This window comes from Cyrtonyx montezumae, unplaced genomic scaffold, assembly GCF_038088225.1.
Source record: "Cyrtonyx montezumae isolate F1298 unplaced genomic scaffold, pur_monq_1.0 scaffold_13, whole genome shotgun sequence".
NCBI classification, from domain to species: Eukaryota; Metazoa; Chordata; class Aves; order Galliformes; family Odontophoridae; genus Cyrtonyx; species Cyrtonyx montezumae.
Window position 1 is genome coordinate 16871657 of NW_027071859.1, and position 19507 is coordinate 16891163.

At 36.3% G+C, this 19507-nt stretch overlaps 1 protein-coding gene across 1 annotated transcript in view; it reads left to right on the forward strand.

The window, feature by feature from the left end:
* Window positions 1–17675, forward strand: part of EIPR1 (EARP complex and GARP complex interacting protein 1) — a 59803-nt gene extending 42128 nt beyond the window's left edge. The window contains exons 5-9 of the mRNA XM_065730750.1: window positions 699–798; window positions 3220–3356; window positions 7353–7520; window positions 8737–8904; window positions 16711–17675. Coding sequence (XP_065586822.1) covers window positions 699–798; window positions 3220–3356; window positions 7353–7520; window positions 8737–8904; window positions 16711–16885 — 748 coding nt within the window. The 3' untranslated portion in view covers window positions 16886–17675. The remainder of the gene's footprint in view (window positions 1–698; window positions 799–3219; window positions 3357–7352; window positions 7521–8736; window positions 8905–16710) is intronic.
* The last annotated feature ends 1832 nt before the right edge of the window (window positions 17676–19507 follow it).

The window sequence follows — 19507 nt, forward strand, 5'->3', positions numbered from 1 at the left end:
TGATGACAACCTTGAAATGTAAGAGGTTTGTGTGAGAGCTGTAAGGTTTAGGATCTTTGGTGCACTTCATGGTTTCAAGCTAAATTACTTGTAGTAAGAGCATGTCCAACCCTTTATTTTGTTCTCTGTATGTATGCAGAATGATTTGTGCTACAATGACAAAAACACGTTTCGTGATTCAGTATACGGGATGGATAACAAATGAAGTATGGATTTCAAAAAACTCAACTTATAGTTAGGCTTGTCTAAGGCAGTCTGGATGGCATTCCCTTTTCCAGACAAATTTTGACTAGATGTCGAAGGGCACTCAAAATAAATAAATAAATGAAAACAGAAGGGTGTTTACTAGAGTTGAGATAAATTCCATAATAAAACTTTTTTTGTATCATGAAGTTTAAGTAAATGACACTGCAGGAGTTTTTTATATATATATATATGCGATATATATTTATATTCAATTTATTGATATTTTCTTTATATTTATAAATATTTTTATATTTATATATATTTATATTTATATTTATATATGCGATATATAAAATGCTGATTTTGTAGTTAAAATATGGACCAATTTCAGCTGAAGGAAACATAGTAAAAATAATTTAGGTCTTGAAATAGATCAGGTTCACAAAATTAAAATGTCCTTCCAGTTCGTATCTCATTGCTTCTAATGTTTGTTTGTATTTTTTATTCTACAGTGTAATGTGGGAACCAATGGGAGATGGTAGAAAGATCATTTCTCTGGCTGATAACAACATATTACTGTGGGATTTGCAGGAAAGTTCAGCCAAAGCTGTGGTAAGAATTTTATTACGTATGTTTGTTTTCTTTAAGAAATGTTTGTACTGCATTCCAGTATATTCTCAGTACTCACCAGCCTCAAATTTGCTCATCTTTTAACTACCTATTCCATAATGACTCTTCAAAAGTATACTGTCTTCAACGCGTGTTGTGGGGAATGAATGCAGTATCAATTGACTTGATAGCTATTAAGAAGAGGTAACTGAATTTTTATCTGTTGCTAATGGTTAATTATTTCCTTTTTACTAGAGTTGCCCTTTCATACTTATATTGATGATCAAGAGATTCAAAGATTTTTCTAATTCACTTGATAATAGATAAACCAACGTTGATTGATATCTCACAGCACTGTTTTATATTTTAAACCCTTAGACATAGATGTCACTTAAATTCCCCCACTTACTTTGCACTGTTTTGAGTTTTCTGTCTGTTCAAATTGATTAACTCATTTTTTAAAACAATTATATCTGAATTTCAGGTATATATAGGTTAAAATGTTAGTAATAATTTGTCTCATTTGGTGGAAGGCTGAATGAGCAGTTAGTTTGTTGTATCTATGCTGTTTATGATTTTTTCTAGACAATTTTGATACCTGCCTAAAGGTTAATACTTCTATTTTTAAGGCAAACTATCTTTTTGTGTCCAAATCAGTTCTTATGAGATCAAAATTCAAAAGATGACATGTCTTAGCCCTTATTGGTGTTTCAGTAATATACTGATTATTTCATTTGAGTACACTGAAGTAGTTTCTTCAAGGCTAGGACAGATATTTCCATTTTTCAGATTAATTCATTTTGTAAAAGCCCTTCATTCACTGAGGATAAAAATGTGCAGTTTTGTTCATATGGCATTGATTATTCTTTTTCAGAACTTGTTCTTTTTTATTTCAAATCATTGTTCTTCTTTAATTCTGATACTTTATCATACTTCCCTTTTGCAGCTACTAGTGTCTTTACTCGATGATCCACTTAAGAACTTCAGACTTTGTTAAAATGGTTATCAGTGTATAGTTGGATTTACGTTCTTCTAGTTTTTTGTCCAGATTTTTTTCTTAAGTCTGTATATTTTTTATTTGAAAAAACTAATTCTTTTGCCTGAAAATAGACAGCAGTCTTACTCACTTCCTCCTTACTTACCATAAATCACTTTTGTGTTTTTGAAATATTGTGTTGAAGCTGTATATTGTCTTCTCCTAAACAGAAGAAATCATGCAAGATTTGTGGTGTCTAAAAAAAAATATGCCTGTGATGTTTTTCTTCCATAATCAGTCAACTTTTCTGCCATTAATGAAGTGGGATGGCTTATTTTGAAGCTCATTTTAGATTTTTCATAAGGATTCTTCCAGGATTCCTTGTGTTAAACAAGGATCCTTTATATACGGAAGTTTCCCTCTCATTTCTTCATTGTCCTTAGTTCTACATGCTTTCTGTTGCCTGAACATCAAAAAATTTTGTGTTAGTACCAGGGTAGAGATCCAATACTTCAATCTGCTTGTGTGGAATCCCTCTCAATGAAACACTTCTAAATATGAATACCATATGCAAGGTGACTGCTCAGGCTCTTTAAATTTGTATAAGCTTTAATCAGATTAAAATGCCATCATTTTGCTTTTCTACCCCTCCCTCTGCCCTTTCAGATATGAGACAATCAGCTTCAGTTCATTACTAGAAATACAGCTAATTTGCAGTGACTGCATCTTGGATTTTTTCCTCATGTTTACATGAAATCAGAAGGAGGACAACTTGCTTTACTACTTCAAAGATGAAGCTGATTATTTTATACCTTCTTTTATTAACTATGGAGATGTACAGCTGTCTGTTCATGGCATGCAAGCCTTACTTGGAATTGGAACCTTCAGTTCATACAGATTGTAGATTTGTGATCTAGTGCCTTCTATTATTTTAATAGACATGTATGTAGTGACATGAAGACGTGGGTCTTGATTTTTTCTAATGTTGCTGTACATTTATTCAGGAGCTTTTGACACTGATTCTTTTCCTGCAGATAAAATGTGGCATCTTGACGTGGAAAAACAAACGTTTCATGAGTCTTTCATAGCTGATTATGAAAGTGAAAGCATTTACTTATTTGCTCATTTAAGACAGCTACAAATGACTGCAGTATGTCCATGCTGTCTATACAAAGTCTCAACACATCCAGATCTGAAACTTAGTTTAGGTTATCAAGAAGCTTTTTAGTACTTTTAATATTTCTGAATACATTACACTGTGTAAGCCTTTGTAAACATTATTTTGAGACACAATCAGTTCTATCTTCCTAATTTTCACCACTTCTATAATAGGATTTTGAAATTCTGTTATGCCTGAAACATTATGCTGTTCTGCTGTATTTTGTCCTTAGTGGGACTAATTTAACTTTACATTTAGAAACATTGTTCATTTCTTTTTTTTGTGTTAGCTCTCTAGTTCTGTAGCCTTAGAAGGGAAAGGACAATTAAGATTTACTTCGGGAAGATGGAGTCCACACCACAATTGTACACAGATTGCAACAGCCAATGATACCACTGTTCGGGGATGGGATACACGAAGTATGAGGTAAAGAATAATTGCAGTCAAAAATATTCTCAGTAGATGGATTTTTTTTTTGCTCCTTATGTTTTCTAAAGATTAAAAATGCAGCAAAACTATAAATCATAGATGAAGTATTTGGGATTGCATAGCTGGTGTATTCACAGTTTAGTAAAGGGTTTTGTTTTTTCCCTCAGCTCCAATACCAACTTGTGTATTGCATTTACTTAACTGTGTACTAATCCTGAGATCATTTGTTCCATACATAGGTTCACAGGTTCATTAGGTTGGAAAGGACCTACAATATCTAGTCCAACCATCTTCCTATCACCATCCCTACCCACTGAACTACTAAATCAAATCCCTTAGCACCTCATCTAAACGCTTCTTGAACAGCGCTAGGGATGGTGCCTCAACTACCTCCCTAGGCAGGCCATTCCAGTGCCTGACCACTCTTTCAGAGAAAAAATGTTTCCTCAGGTCTAATCTAAATCTTCCCCGGCGCAACTTCTGGTCATTCCCTCTCGTCCTGTCATTATCTATCAGGGAGAAGAGGCCCACCCCCTCCTCACCACAACCCCCCTTCAGGAAGTGGCAGAGTGCAATAAGGTCTCCTCTGAGCCTCCTCTTCTCCAGACTAAACAATCCCAGCTCCCTCAGCTGCTCCTCATAAGACTTGTGCTCCAGACCCCTCACCAGTTTTGTTGCCCTTCTCTGAACACACTCCAGGGCCTCTTGTAGTGAGGGGCCCAAAACTGACATAAATACATATGCAAAAAATACATATGCATTACCTGAATGAAGGTGTTCAGTGAATCAACCTGAAAATCAGGATGCAACATCAGTCCTGAGTGTGCTATGAATTGTCTTTACAACATACTATGTTAAGCCAACTTTAATCTCTGAAGGTAGTTCACAGGGTGATTTCACTCCTAATTTTTCTGATTTTAACAATAATATACTATATTGAAGACTGTAGTGTACTAGACATGTGAAACAAATCTATTAAAATCGTATTGGTATAAATTAAGGGCTTGAATCTACCTGATAAGGTGTTTTCTTCCCTACTGAGTTGTAATTTTTATAAGTAAAGGAGTGATGTTGTGCACATCTGTTGTCATGACAACTAAAGCCTGTGCAAGGTTTTTTAAGATGCGCTTTATCCCCTAGCACATAGTAATTTATCACTAAACTGAGAAGACTGATGTCTTCTAATAACTTCTGTTGCCTTACAGGGGGATGACTTTAAATTTAGTTCTGTGGTTCCTGCTAGCACAGGGGTAGTGCAATAACTTCCTGCATTTGCCAGCTTTGTATGTTTCTGCCTTACAGATTTGTTTAATTTAGAAAACAAAAGCTAAAAATAGAAATATAATCATTAGAAGTCTCTTTTTATATCCCTCTTCTTGTATTTGAAAGTTCCATTCTCTGTCCTGTGCAAGGATATATAAAGATATAGCTTGATATGTTTGTGTCTTCTGATCTATGAAGACTTGGTAAAATGAAGCATAGATGAGAAATAAAGTCTAAGGAGAAAGGTGAGGTGGTTCGGTTGTTTTAATGTAGAGCATACAGGACACTAAGATTAAACCCTGCATATCTAATTAGGTAGTGTTAAACGTTGTGAAGTCTGCTTCATGTTCCATATTTTTAGAGAATTCATATAATATGAAATGCTATTCTGAGTGACTTGGTAGTCCAGATATTAACAAGGTCTACAATGAAAAGATAGTTCTGTTAACAAAAGCAAACCCCGGAATTCTAGTTGCTTTAATAGAAGCTCATTGTCCTTGAACAAATTTAAGGGAACTAGGCTATGCTGAAGGGCTGTTTGCAGTGTACTTGAAAAAATACACACAAGATCCTCATCTCCAATCGTGCTGTAATATGACTAGAATTATGTGAATATTTGATGAGAACTATCTTGACTAAAAGCTGGAGTTTGAAGTCAAAGATATATCAACTATGGCAGTATAAGACACCAAAAAATCAAGGTCAGAAAGCTGCTATACCAGCAAAGAGGGGAAAGGAGCTTCTAAAGTATCTCAAATAGCTACTTCTGTGAGAGTGGTTAAGATAGCTGTAAGAGAGAATGAGTGGTATTGAATGTAGGAAGGAAGGAAAGGAAAAAACAAGGGGTTGGCAAGAAGACTGTTGGACTGGACTAGACTAGGAAGTTGGTATGTTTAACCAGGCAAAAGAATGAATCTTTAGAGAGAATTATATCGTAGAAATTCAGAGTTCATGAATGAATTCTAAAAATTATGGAAGAAAAATAATATGAGAGAAGAGTATGGCTAGCTGGAGAAAATGTTTGTGTGACACCTACTGATCTATGGTGTAAGTGGGGAAGTGAATATGTGCTGTGTAGCTGTAGTTAAGATGATAGTGAAAAAGAATATTAGGATTTGGAAAAGAAAGGGTTTGATCCAAGTGGTCAGACTCACATTTAAGTAAGGATACAGGCTTTCATGATAAGCACAAGTGAACGTAGCGAAGTCAGAGAATGGCATTTCTTTTTAAACCTTCACACGCATAGCCATGAACAGTGCAGTCAACAAAGTGAAAAGTGTTAATGAAGGGAAATGTTTTATATTTGAAGTAAAAAATCTCTAAGGAAGTTTTAAGAAATGAAAAGGAAATGTATAATTCAGACCCCAGAGTAGCTGGTAGAAAGGCACATCTGAGTAATATCGTTAATCTCTCAAAATTTAAGCAGAGTTTTGAAGTTGGTTATCTAGGTGATATCATCTATCCCAGGTGACTGCAATAATTGTCAGGAGAAGAATTACTGTAGGTGTGATATACTTTGAGTTTCTTCTGGATCTTCTTGAGAGTGGGAAAGTTTTGCAGAGGGATCTGGATAGGCTGGATTGATGGGCCAAGTCCAGTTGCATGACATTCAACAGGGCTAATGCAAAATGCTTCATTTGATTCATAACAACTCTGTGCAGTGGTACAACTCATGGAAGAGTGACTGGAAAGTTTCCCAGCAGAAAAGGACCTGGGGATATTGTCTAGACATGAACCAGTGATGTTGCTAGGTGTCCAAAGAGGCCACTGACTTCCTGCCTGCATCAGAAACCATGAGGCCAGCTGCATTAGGGATGGGGTTGTCATGTGCTTGTATGCAGCACTGATTAGATAACACTTAAAGAACTGTGTTCAGTTTTGGGCTTGTCGCTTCAGGGGTATTGAGTTGCTCAAGCTTGTGCAGAAAAAAACAAAGGTGGTGAAGGGACTAGAAAACAAGACCTGCAAGGAGTGGCTGAGGGAGTTGGAATGGTTTAGTCTTGAAGTGGAGGCTGAGGGGAGATAGCGCTCTTTGCAACTACCTGAGAGGAGGCTGCAGCAGGAAAGGTGTTGTTTTCTTTGCTCGGGGGCTAAGTGATGATTTGAGAAACCATCTCAAGTTGCAGCAGGGGAGGTTTAGATTGGATAATAGGAAAGATTTCTTTGCGTTGTGGTGAAGCATTGGAGTGTACTGCCTAGAGAAGTGGCAGAGTGAGGCCCCTGGAAGTACTTAAGACATGCATAGATGTGGCACTAAGGGGAATGGTTTAGTGATGGGACTTAATAGATCACACTGATGGTTGAACTTGATGATCTTGAAGGTCTCTTCTAACCTAGATGATTCTGTGATTCTGAAGGCTAGATATCATAAAGGTGGTATAACAACTTAAGGATGGATCAGCTGTAATGTGAACATACTGTGGTTTAATCACAGATATTTCGTATGGCTGCTAGAGAGCTGTGCTGGAATCATCTGGATCTAATATTTATTTTTAGCTCCAGAAGATCCCAGTACAAATGAGTAAAGAGGAAGGCTTCACAGCATGCTGAGAAAGCTACACAAGTCACTGCAGGTAACAGCTGGGATTTCCCCAGACTGTGCACTAGCAATGAGAACTTGAAGTCTGTGGGTGTTAAGGGCATTATGCAAGTTTCCAGGGAAACAGATTCTTGTCAGTGGAATGCAGTTAGCTTTTTATAGACCGTTAAATTTTTTAATGTGTTTTACAGGCAGATATATTGCATAGAAAATGCACATGGACAGCTGGTACGAGACCTCGACTTTAATCCCAATAAACAGTACTACCTGGCTAGCTGTGGAGATGACTGCAAGGTGAAATTCTGGGACACAAGAAATGTCACTGAACCAGTGAAGACACTAGAGGAGCATTCCCACTGGTAGAACAAATTATCTACATGCTGTGTTGTGGGTGGATAGCTTATATAATTTATTCTACTAATTATTTTACTGTTTAGGAACAATGCAAACTATGTTTGTGCTATTGTGGATATCATTTTTCTGCACAGAGGAACGGTTTTAACATGTAAATGTTTCTTGTGTGATTGTAAATTAGAAGTTTAGGCAAATTTTTTTAGCTTTTTCCTGATTAGACTGTTGTTAACATTGGGGAGATTGAGTACACCTTTCGAAAAGCACAGCTTAGTGGTTGACTTGTAGGGTCCAGATGGGATGCTGCTGTTCCTGCCCAACTTCAGCCTGATCTGCTGCACCTGACATGCAGAAAAGCATCTGAGCTCTTTTGGTTGCTGCAGCTGCCATCTATCCTTCCAGTGTGGAGTGGTAGAAATGTCAGCCTCACTTTTTTCATGCTCTTTGCATCCCATAAGCCAGAGCAAGTCAGTCATTTTTTCTGAAATTATATTTAGAACTTCTGTACGCCACTTTAGCCTGTAGCTGGAGCAAAGAGAGAATCTTGTCTGACATTCACAGGCTCTTGTTAAGAGGTGAACAGTTTGAATCTGTAACACGTGAGTTAGAGTAATTCTTGCGAAATAGATCGGAACCCTGAAGCTACTTTGGGGAGAATGAAGGTGAGAATTAACAGAAGCAGTATTTGTGTTTTTTTTTTCCCCTGGAAGATTAGAAGGAAAATAATGAAACAAGAACCATAAAACATCTAGTATGAATTTGTTATACAAAATATCAAAATTGAAGATAAATATTATCCTTCTTATGTTTTAAGGTTTATTTTAAATTTTATTGTGAAAATGTTAGACAAAAAATCTCAGGTAATCTGTATTTTGCTTTCTGAAATTTCACATTTTTATAACATAATTTTTCCTGATGTATTATGCAATGATCTTACATATACCTTAAGGGAATTATTATTATTGAATGGTGGTGGGTTTTTTTTTCCTAAAAAATTTAGTTCTTGAATTTTGAAGATACTCCATGGAAAACTAATGGTGTAGAAGTTTAAAAACTAAATGAAAACAAAAATACTCTTTGGAATGAGTCATTTCACTTCTGTGTACTCACCACATTCAAATCAAAGATGATTTTTTTTTTTTTAAATCAGTCTTTTTGAGCAACACGGATGCATTCACAACCTGACAAACATGGCTTCTTGTTCTTTCTGATTTTTCTTTTTAGGGTCTGGAATGTCAGATACAATCATTCTCATGACCAGCTGATCCTTACAGGAAGCAGTGATAGCAGAGTTATACTGTCTAATATGGTATCAATTTCTTCTGAACCATTTGGACATATGGTAGATGACGATGAGCTGAGTGACCAGGAGGAGCAGCATCAAGAAGAGAAGTATGAAGTTTCCTAGGTTTTATGGATATGCTTATAGCTTATATTTTTGTTGAAATTGTTAATGTGCTATTCTTTCTGATTAGGATTTTTGTATACAGACCTTTCAGGTAAGTAGTTCTAATTACTGCTTAATTCTTTACTTAGAATTATGGATGGAATCCATTCTTTTTATCAAAACAGCATGGTCACTGTATTTGCACTGGTTGAAAGGGGGATGGTGAGGATGAGGACCAGTCCTAGAGGCACCTGGCTGAGTGAAAAGATCACTTTAAGGGAGCTCTGGATCAGGTTGTGCACATGCATTAATATGGGTTAAAAGTGGGAGTTTTGGGGTTTGTTTTCTGGTTTGTTTTTGGGGTGTGAGAGGGAACTGTGCCAAGCGAGGAAGATTTTTGGCTATCTTGGTAGAGAATAATGGATGCAGTTGCAGGCATTTGTGAACACCATTCCACTTGGGTGAATTATGTGTTGTGCAGGTGTATTTTGGAGGGATTGTTTTTTGGTTGTTTTTTTCATTTGTGAAATATTTGTTTTCTATATGAATACACAGAGATTGCTCTATAGAGCTAATGTGGCTTGAGGCTTTCTGATTTTGCAACCAATTTAAATGGTGATCTTTAGTAGGTTCTTCCTTTGCAAAATTAGGATGATATAGAAATTCATGTGAAATATTTTGAAGCTAACAGGCTAGTCTGTATTTTTCTGTTCTTTGCAAATAGAAAATCTATGTATTCCATGACTGCACTGAGCAATTGTTTTAAGTTAATTTATTTTGTTATGCACAACATAATGCAAAGTCTGCAGTGATATAGGCATGTTACTTCATAAGTGTTTTTTGTTTTTTTCCTGAAGAATTGTGAGATGGTTTGAAGAATAAGGAAATTACAAAAGGATTCCTCTTTTACTCAGTCATGTTCTTCAGATGTTTCAGTTTAACTTTTAAATAAATTTTAGATTACTTCTGTAGTTGCACTTTTAAGATAGCTTTGGCACATTTATTAATAAAATGTAGTTTTGCTCCAACTAGTTTTGACGTTCTGGTGTCACATGAAGGAGCTGGAACTCTCCTTTTTTTTTTTTTTCAATTAAGTAAGGAAGCTATCTCAGGTAGAAGAATGGCTAATTTTAAACATACAAAATGTCTTTAGAATCAGTCAATGATATCAGTGCCTGGAAATAAAAAGCATCAGATGTACAGGAAACTGCTCAAATTAACATTTTTTATTTACTATCTGAAATGCAATTGAAGCACAACATTATGAATACTTACCTCTCAGTTGCTTATCATTGGCTTGGAGTTGAAATTCACTGTTGTGAATGGAATATAGATATATTTAATGGAATTGAGAAAGAAGTTAGTGTCATACCTTTATATGGAGTTGGACTAGGTGATCCCTAGAGGTCCCTTCCAACCCCTACAATTCTGTGATTCTGTGGGTGAAATACTATTAGCAATGTCATTCTGATGAGTGTTGCATAATGTGTTACTGGAGTTGTTCTGAATTTCTGCTGATTATAGACATTGTAGAGTGCCTCACTTAAAATGCAAGTGTGCTTCTAGAACAGGATTCTTTGAAACCAAGAAAATGCAAGACCAATACAAAAGACCAGTACAACATCCTTTCAATGTGACGTAGATGTAAACCACATCATGAATGACTTGCGTTTAGTGATGATGTGGAGTGATCACTTGTTCCCAGAAGCTGCAAGAGCACTATTAATAATAACTGGTTTTTAAATATATGCTCTTCAGCTGCTAACTTGTTCTTTCTAAAACCTATGAAAGTACGTTAGCCTTTGACCTTCAGTACTGTGGGTCTCTTGTCTTCGTTATGGGTTGAGCTGAAATGATATTTATACTCACCAGCAATGAACTATTGCTAGATGAGTTGTTACATCTTCACAGGGTTCATTTTACCTTGATAGGAGGACATGTGCTGCACAGAAGTTTTGAAAAACAAATTCACTTTTTAGTGTCTGTAAAGCTGATATCTCTAGACAGTCACCTTAAGACTGAATAACCAAATCTACACTTGGTGTTTCAACCTTCTTTTAAGAGAAAGAAGAAAAAGGCTGTTTCCTTATAGGCTACCTATTTTTTAACTTAACTGATATAACTTGTTTTAAGTTGTATAAGAAATTATATAACTCCTTGAGTTAAATAAAAAAAAAAAGTGGAGTATATACCAGTTCAGTCTTAAAAGGGTTATTTCTTTACCTAGCGAGAGTCTATGTAAAACTACTGATTCATAATATTGTAAACAGTTAAGATGTCTGAGATTTTTAAGACTCATTATTTTTAATATGTATTATATAATATAAATAACATAATATTTGTTGTAAACTTGTTTTAACGTATTTCATTTCTGAAGGCATATGCAAGTAATGTTAATTTAACCTTGCATTGTGCAATGGCATAGAATTACATGAGTACTCATTTAGTCTTGCTAGCTTTTCTGCCGTTAAGTACCTGCTTTTTAAGAAAATGTTTGAGTAATGAATAGACAACACAAAAAAAATTGCTATCTCCTTTTCTTAGTAAGAAATTTCTGAAGTTTCTCTTTTGTGTGCTTGTCCACGTGTGCCAGCACCTTGAGTTTATACGTTCATCTTGTATCTCATCTTAGAGACCAGTCTAACTAAGACTTGAGGATTTTTTTCTTGTCACAACTAAGTGACCTTCATTTCATCTCAACTGCTGATAACAGATCAGAGAGACTAGCTTGCTTTCTTCACTGCTATTATTGTTACTCTCATCAGTCATACAAATGGAAGATCAGCCTTCCTACATCATATCAGAGATCTCCCTAGCCTGTATCATGTTTCTAATAGTGGCCAAGAGGAAATGTTGTAAAAACAGGAAAACATATTTCCCCTGGGTATGCTTCCAGTCCTAGAATGTTGGCAGCTCAGGGACTCTTACTGCTTTCTGAATTATCTTTGGAGTCTTCTGAATTTTTCCCCTTAGAATTTTCTTTTACTGTTAGCTGTATTCACGGGTTTCTCTTCTCACTGACTGTGTTTTTGATTGTTCCAAAACATGCAGTGCGTATACTACCTTTGTGAAATGCATCTAGTGTGAGTATCCTGACTGTGTTATCTTTGCGCTGAATAAGGAGAACCTTCAGCATTGTGTTTAAAAATAGGTATTCTAAGAGGTACTGCAGAATACCAGTGTTAGACACTTCATTTTGTAGGATGTGTGAAAACACTAGGCCAAACCTAGTCAAGTGCAGTTTCTAGGTGTAGTTTTTCCCTGCTATTTCTTTCTTCAGCTCTAACTACAATGTATCTGCTGATAAATTCATTTTGTGTTATAGGACAAATATGAAACCTGATAAATTAAAAAAGCATTCTTTTAAAGATGATTTTTTTGTGTAGAAGCAGTTCAGAAGGCTTTTTTGTGTAAGAAAACAATATTCATAATAAAATGAATGGCTAGCTAATATGCATAGAAATTGTGTTCTAATATAAAAATCTCTGATTTCTGTATTATATAACAGAGTAAAAAGGAAATAGTTTTCTGTCTGATCTTACCTGAAGTGAACTCAGAGTTGTAAAGTTCTGCCCTGCAGTTAAAAGGGAAAGGGATCCACTGGGCTTGTTTTGGAACCCAGTGCCTTTACTCTTCAGGATGTATTTTGGACACTTTGCCATTTTGCTGCTCTGTTCAATCACGTCTGTTTCAAGTAACTTTTATACTAAGGAGAGTTTAACTTCGACTGTGATAAGGAATTAACCGTTTTTGGTGACTCTGGAAAACACTTTATAATAAACATTATGATGACAAAACAGAATCTCTTGCTCTGCAAATTTAAGTGGTTGTTAGTTTGAGCAGTAATTGGAAATAACAGCTCTCTACATGAAAATAATTATCCAAGGCTTAACAGGCTTCTCTCTCAAGTCAGTAGTGCAATTAACCTCAGTGTTATATAGTAAAATGAAAACTCTTCTCCTTTTGTAGAAGAAGATGGTAGGGGTTGTGCTATGTGAATAAGGCTATAAAGAGAAATCAGTCTGGTTTCAGCATTGTCTGGCTCGGGTGGTAAATTTATGCAGGATGTAGGTAGAGATTATGCATTGCTTAGTGTGAGTACTTAGTGACATAAAAGCTTGATGCCTTGTCAATTGATGCACACAAGAAGTGAAAAGGGTACTTGAAACTGTCCAAAAAGATCTTTGAAACAGTACAAGAAAACTTGAAAGTTGTGGAGGGCTGGTAAGAATTTAGGGGAAGAAAGAAAATAGTTCACCAAGCTTGTCTGGCATAACAAGTGATTAGTAAGAATGCTCATCAAATGGAGTTTGTCAGACTTCTGGATCTAGGAATCAATAGTCAGAGTTATCTGTACCACATTGGGACCTTTTATTTATAAGATAGATGATGTCTAAGATAAATAGATGAAATTATAGTGCTAATTTTTTAAATTATTGTTGTTATAAATAGAGCATTAAAAATACATTCTTTAGATCTATCACGTTAGTCTCTAAAAATGCTAAATGCAGTTAACCCTAACTGCTCCTGGGCCCCAGCTGTGGGAGGCATTGACCTTCTGGAGCACATCCAGAGAAATGATCCAAGGTATGGAATATCTCTCCTGCAAGGACTGGCTGAGACAACTGAGGCTGTTCAGCCTGGAGAAGTGAAGGTTCCAGGGAGACCTGATAGTTACATTTCAGTATCAAAATGGAGCTATGAGAAAGAAGCATACTTTTTAGCAGGTTTTGTTTGGGTAGGAGAAGGGGAAATGGTTCCACACTTAAAAGAGGGGACATCTAGATAGGTATAAGGAAGAAGCTTTTCTACAGTAACCGTTGGAAAAAAGTTGCCCAGAGCGGTTGTGAACGTCCTTGGAGCCTCTCAAGGGCAGGCTGGACAGGGCTCTGAGCAACCTGATCTAGCTGTATGTCCCTGTTTAGTTGCAGGGTAGTTGGACTAGATAACCTTTAATTAAATTATCTGTGTAGAAAACTTATGTGCTAAGATAAAATATAAGCTATTATTTTATATTCCACTTGTATTTGTTTTCACAAACATCTTTTTCTATATATTTTTATAGATACTGTTATGTTGTTCTTAAGTATTTGTTCTCTTGGCTGAGTACATGTCAGTGTCACAGATGTTAAGTGTATACCTTCTTGAACCGAATTGTACTTAATATCTGAGGGATTAAGAGTCTGAGTTGATTCTTCAACAGATTAAAAAATTGCAAAAGCTGTATAAAAATTCATCAAGAGTAAATAGTTTTAGCCCTGAGACTTGGAAACAGAATAACTTTTAAGTATCCTAAATTCCTGTGGAATCACAACTTGTATCCTCAGCCTAGCCTTGGATTACCAGAAAAGTGCTCGCATTGGTAAAATGCAAATGCATCTGAGGTGTTGTCTTGGAAGACTCTGAGCATGGGATAAAGTTCTCCATCTTGAAGACTGGAGAAAAAACCTACACAAACCACCTGTTTCTTTCAGTTTTCTTTATTATTCTCATATTTCAGATGCACAAAATAAATTCTGTTCTTTATTCCCCTTTGCAGAAACCTTTTGGGTTTATTGCCCATTACTGAAGTGAAAGACGTGACTGTTTTCTCTTCTAGCGTTTGTAAAGAATGCCTCTGGACAGGTTCTTTCAGATCTTCTGCATTGTTCATGAGATGTGATATTGAGATAATAAGATGAAAGAAATAATCTTTTATAGTAGCAAGCTCTTTCACATCACTTGATCACTTTCATAAGGATTTTCTCAGATTCTTGACTTTTTCAAAGCTGTGCCAGTCATATGCGTACGTAGACTAAAAAAAAATTAGGTCTTACCTGCTTAAACAGCCATAAAAGAAAAATAATCTCATGTGACCTGAAGAACCATGTGATAGCATACTTGCTTTTAAGAGAGGAAAAGAAATAATCTTGAGTATGAAAGTAAATGTTTAGAAAATAATGAAGATCAGTTGATTTTTGTGGTTATAAATGGCAATACTAAACCGTATGTTTCTTTCTTAAGCTCTCATTCCACCATGAATTCTGTGAAATAATTAGATAAACTGTATTGTTTAAATGGAGCACTGTAACAACCTGGAATATACAGGAATTAGTGTGACTTAAAGGCTTATTTGTCCTTTGTTTATCCAACCTTTGGTTAACTGAGACTCCTGGTTAACTGAAAGTCGGTCGTGTCCCCTGGCAGCAATATTCACCATGCATTACTCCCCTGCTTTTCCAGAGAGGCATTTGAAACCTTCAGAATAATGGAGTTCTGGATAAGTGGGTGAGCACTGCATGAGGCACATTGCTGTCTAGGGACATGACCAACTTTCGGTTAACCAGGCATGTCAGTTAACAGGAAGTTAGAAAAACACATTGTGGGAGATGAAGTGTCTGCATATGTGTGTTTATTAGCTCTCTGCTGTTAGATGGTTTGTAGTAAAGTACGCATTCAGGAGAATTGCAAAACAGTCCTATTCTTTGTAATTAGCCAGAGGCTGTATGTTGTTTGTGCCAGCACCCTTTTCGTTTCTTGACCTTAAATATAGCATAAGTAAATGATAATAGACCTTGGAACTAAATTTCTGAAGCTATTCTGCAGTATCAGACTGCATTTGGTTTGTTCATTAAATTCAATTGAATTTTAATTGTGATGTTAGATTCGCAGCTGGTTAGGCTAACTAGGTGGACCAGTTGATATCCTGCAAGCAATTCAAACAATGCTGTATGCACTTTGTGATTGTAAGGAATGCATTCTTTCAGGGGGAAGTGATAAAGGGCAAAGAGTGATCAGCACTTCATTTCTGCAGCAGCAGTATCTGTTTAAATGATTGGTGTTTGCAAGGCCCTCTGTCTTTGCTTTCTGCTGGGAGGACTGCGGCTGTAATACAAACATGTTTTTCAGGGAGGCAGGTGGATGCTGATCGCTGCCAGGGAGGAGTGATTCTCTATGGAGAAAGGGAGCAATAAGGTCCTCCTGCAAACTCACCTGCCCTGCAGCTACAGAAGAATGTACTGTGATGCCTTAAAGAAGGGAAGTGGCTGTGTGTCTGGGGAAAAGAAGGGCTGCTTTCAACTAGCAGAGCACAGCTGATGACTCTTGGATGGTTTGAAATGTAAAGACTAGTGTGACTTAGTTTTCAAATGTTTCCATTGCTAAAGAGAATAAGTGTCTCTCGTGATTATGTAGGTGACTAGGAACTTGGGTAGTGAGGTGAGGTATATGTTGATAAATGAGAATTTGCATTTTTAGTACATCTGGAACTCTAGGAATGGGAAGGAAGGAAAATGATAGTGTTTGAAGAGGTGCCTTTGTTTCCTTCCCATTACTTTGAACGGGCCCAGGATTACAGCACAGGAGAGAGCAGTGTCAAGGACCAAAACTACTTACCTACCTGCTCTCGTGTAACAGATTATGTGCTTTGCATCATTCAGTTGTCAACAAAGAAGGTGGACCATGGTGTGAAAGAAGCTGTTGATTAAGGAAAAAATAACACTTGTGTTTTAATGACTGAAGTATGAGAGGAAGGGTAGAAGAGATTGAAATGCTTTGAGTGTTGAGTGAGTACTGAGACCTGGAAAACTGTGCTGAAGTTGAGAACAGCATGTGTTTTATCCATACAAATGAGTTCTTTATGCTTTACATGACTGTGTTATCTGAAGTGTAAGTGTGCAGGTACCAGATGTAGAACGTTGCTTCCTTGGACTACACAATTGCGTTGTTAAATAGGAACTTGTGCTCTGGGTGTTAGTGACACTTAACATTGCACTTTAAATCAAGAGTGTTGATGGATGCTTACTTTCTTTTCTTTCTTTTTTTAATTTTAGGATTAAAGAGCCCCTTCAGGACAGTGTAATAGCTACCTATGAAGAACATGAAGATAGTGTATATGCAGTTGAATGGTCCTCAGCAGACCCATGGCTATTTGCCTCTTTAAGTTATGATGGGAGACTTGTTATTAACAGGGTTCCAAGAGCTCTTAAATATCACATACTACTATAATTTGTTTGGATTATGATGGGATTGTTATCTTGATGTATGAAATTTGTAGGCATTGTTTAACTTTCTTTTCAGGATCAACTTCATTTTTTATTAAACATAAGTACGTTTTTGTTAAGAAAATCTGTACTTGTATGGTCAATTTTATTTTTTCTTCTGTGTTTACCTTGGAAAGTATCGTGCCTATTTTAGAAAAAGCTGTACTAGTTGGGCTTTTTCATTTTTGTAGTCACTGAGTTACAAAGTTTCTGGAGGTGCTGCATGCTTTCCATACTACTGACTTAGTACTTCAGCTTTATGCAGATATAGTGAATTACAGAGGAGCTAGTGCTGATATAAAACTGGAACAGGGTGCATCTAGCAGGAGTCATCTTGTCATTTACAAGAAATAGTATTTTATCTTTCTTATATAAGCAGCCCTCTGTTCTTAGAGTTACATTCTGCTAACTATTCTGGTTCACTCTTAAACTACTGTGAATGCAGTTGGGAATGATCTGAAAGGTTCTCATGATTCAGTCTAGTATTATAAACAGTTTTTTCTCATTTTGTATATCCTGTGAAGGAATGTTAATCATGAAGATGAGACCATCAAAGTGAAGTTTTTTGTTTAAGTTTTTCAGTAGTATCAAAGTCCCATCCTGTAATTTGCAGACTAAATGTATTGTTAGAAATGACATCTGTCTTTACCAAAAACTTTTATATTCTCATATAATGCATTACACTATGTTTGCAGAACTTAATTGCTTTGTAGTATATATTGAGGGACTCTGGAGCTGTCATATTTAACATGAAAAGCCTCTGATATTTGTAAGTAATCTCATCCTTTGGGCTTGGTGCCATTCTGCAGTATGACGTAGCAGACTTTCGACTAAGCACAAAATGTCCTTTTATGTCATACTTTTTGTAATTTATGATGTAGGCATCAGTGAGTATCTTGCTGCAAAGGCTGGGAACAGATGTTGTCCTGCAGGAGAATGCACAGAAATGTAGATAGGACTGGTAACATATTCCTGCATGTACTGAAACCTCCTTGCTCCCTCAACTTGATGAAAATTCTGCTGCCTGTTCTTTGTATACTTAGGCTAAACATAACAGCAGTTATCCCTTGTTGCCTTTACATCACTGTTGCTTCCTCTTGTAAGGTCACTCTGAAGAAGAAATGCCAAGTCCAGTGGCATAGACCAATGGACAGACCAATTCTGGCCTCTTCCAATGCTTCTAAATAGAATTGCTATAGTAACTGCTGGAGATAGTTGAGGGAGGGCCTGCTCTTAACCTCTGCTTGTCCTTACCTGCTCCCTGAACTGAAATGTGCCCAATTGTGTGCACACAGCTGCTGCTTTGAGAATACACTCTGAGGGTATTGCTGGCTGTTACCAAAACGTCCAAAGTTGAGTTCTATTCCTAGCTTTTTGAGAAACGTGTTTGGAAGAGTTCCTAAGAGGGAGTTAATTAAATTACATTTGTATTATTGTTAGTATATGTGTTACTGCGGTGCCTGTCTGCTCCTGAGGAAATGCTTCATTGGAAATTCTGATGGTCTACATTTCTGTGTTAAGGTTTTAAACTTGTGCTGTTTGAAATTGTCTCAATCTGTAATAAGGCATGAACTATGCACTTGTATGTTGTAAGAAAAATTACTTTTCCAAATCAGTAGTGCTTCAGTTGTTTGCGTATCAGAATCCTCGGAGGAGCTGCAGCTTTGGTGGAGCTTTCAGTCTTCAGACACAAAACACCGTTGTTGCTTTTTTTCCTTCCACACAAAAAGCCCTGTGATATTTCTTTGGTATACAGCAGAGCTCTTCAAAACCACATTAACATTAGGAATAAAGGTCTAATGAAATTTTATTGTCTGTTAATGTATATGGCTTGTAGTGGGAAGGTGGCAGGAAATCGTGTAGCCATGTGTGGGGTTTGGTTTGATCTTAATGTGTAATAAAATCTGGGACAGTTTTCAGACTAATTTGAATGTAGCTTCTTTATTATTGAGAGCTTGTGTGATAGCTCTACCTGCAGACAAATAATAACAAAAATACTTTCTTAGCTTTAGTTCTGTCAAATGTGCATAATTTCACACAACAAGAGAATAAGAGGGGCAATGAATGCTGTGAAGGGAAGGGAGTAGCAGGTCAAATTTGAATAAAATTAGTTACAGAAGAATCGGGAGAGCAGGAAGGATCAAGTTTTAATAATTTTCAGCTATCTAGACCAGGCTCTGTTAAACCAGATCTAGCTGTAGATGTCCCTCTACATTGTGGGGGAGTTGCATTAAATGATATTCATGATAGTAAAGGTGACTGATTAGAGAATTATGGAGGGTCTTAACATAATGGAGTTACTGGATGATGAAATGATAGATGCAGTTCTGTGCAGAAAATGAGGAGAAAGCCTTGGTTTTATTGATATGCATTCACAGTGTCAAGTTACTTTCAAGCCATAACAACTGTTAATTTTAGGGTTGTAATAGATCTTTCAGAACATCAGCTTAACATAGGTTAAAATAGCAATAATATTGGAAATTTAGAAAGCGAGAAAAGAAAATAAAGTATTGTGTGCTACATAATATTTATAAATCAGTAGGATATGTGCATCTTCATAAAGTGTCTAGTTCTGGTATCTTATTTC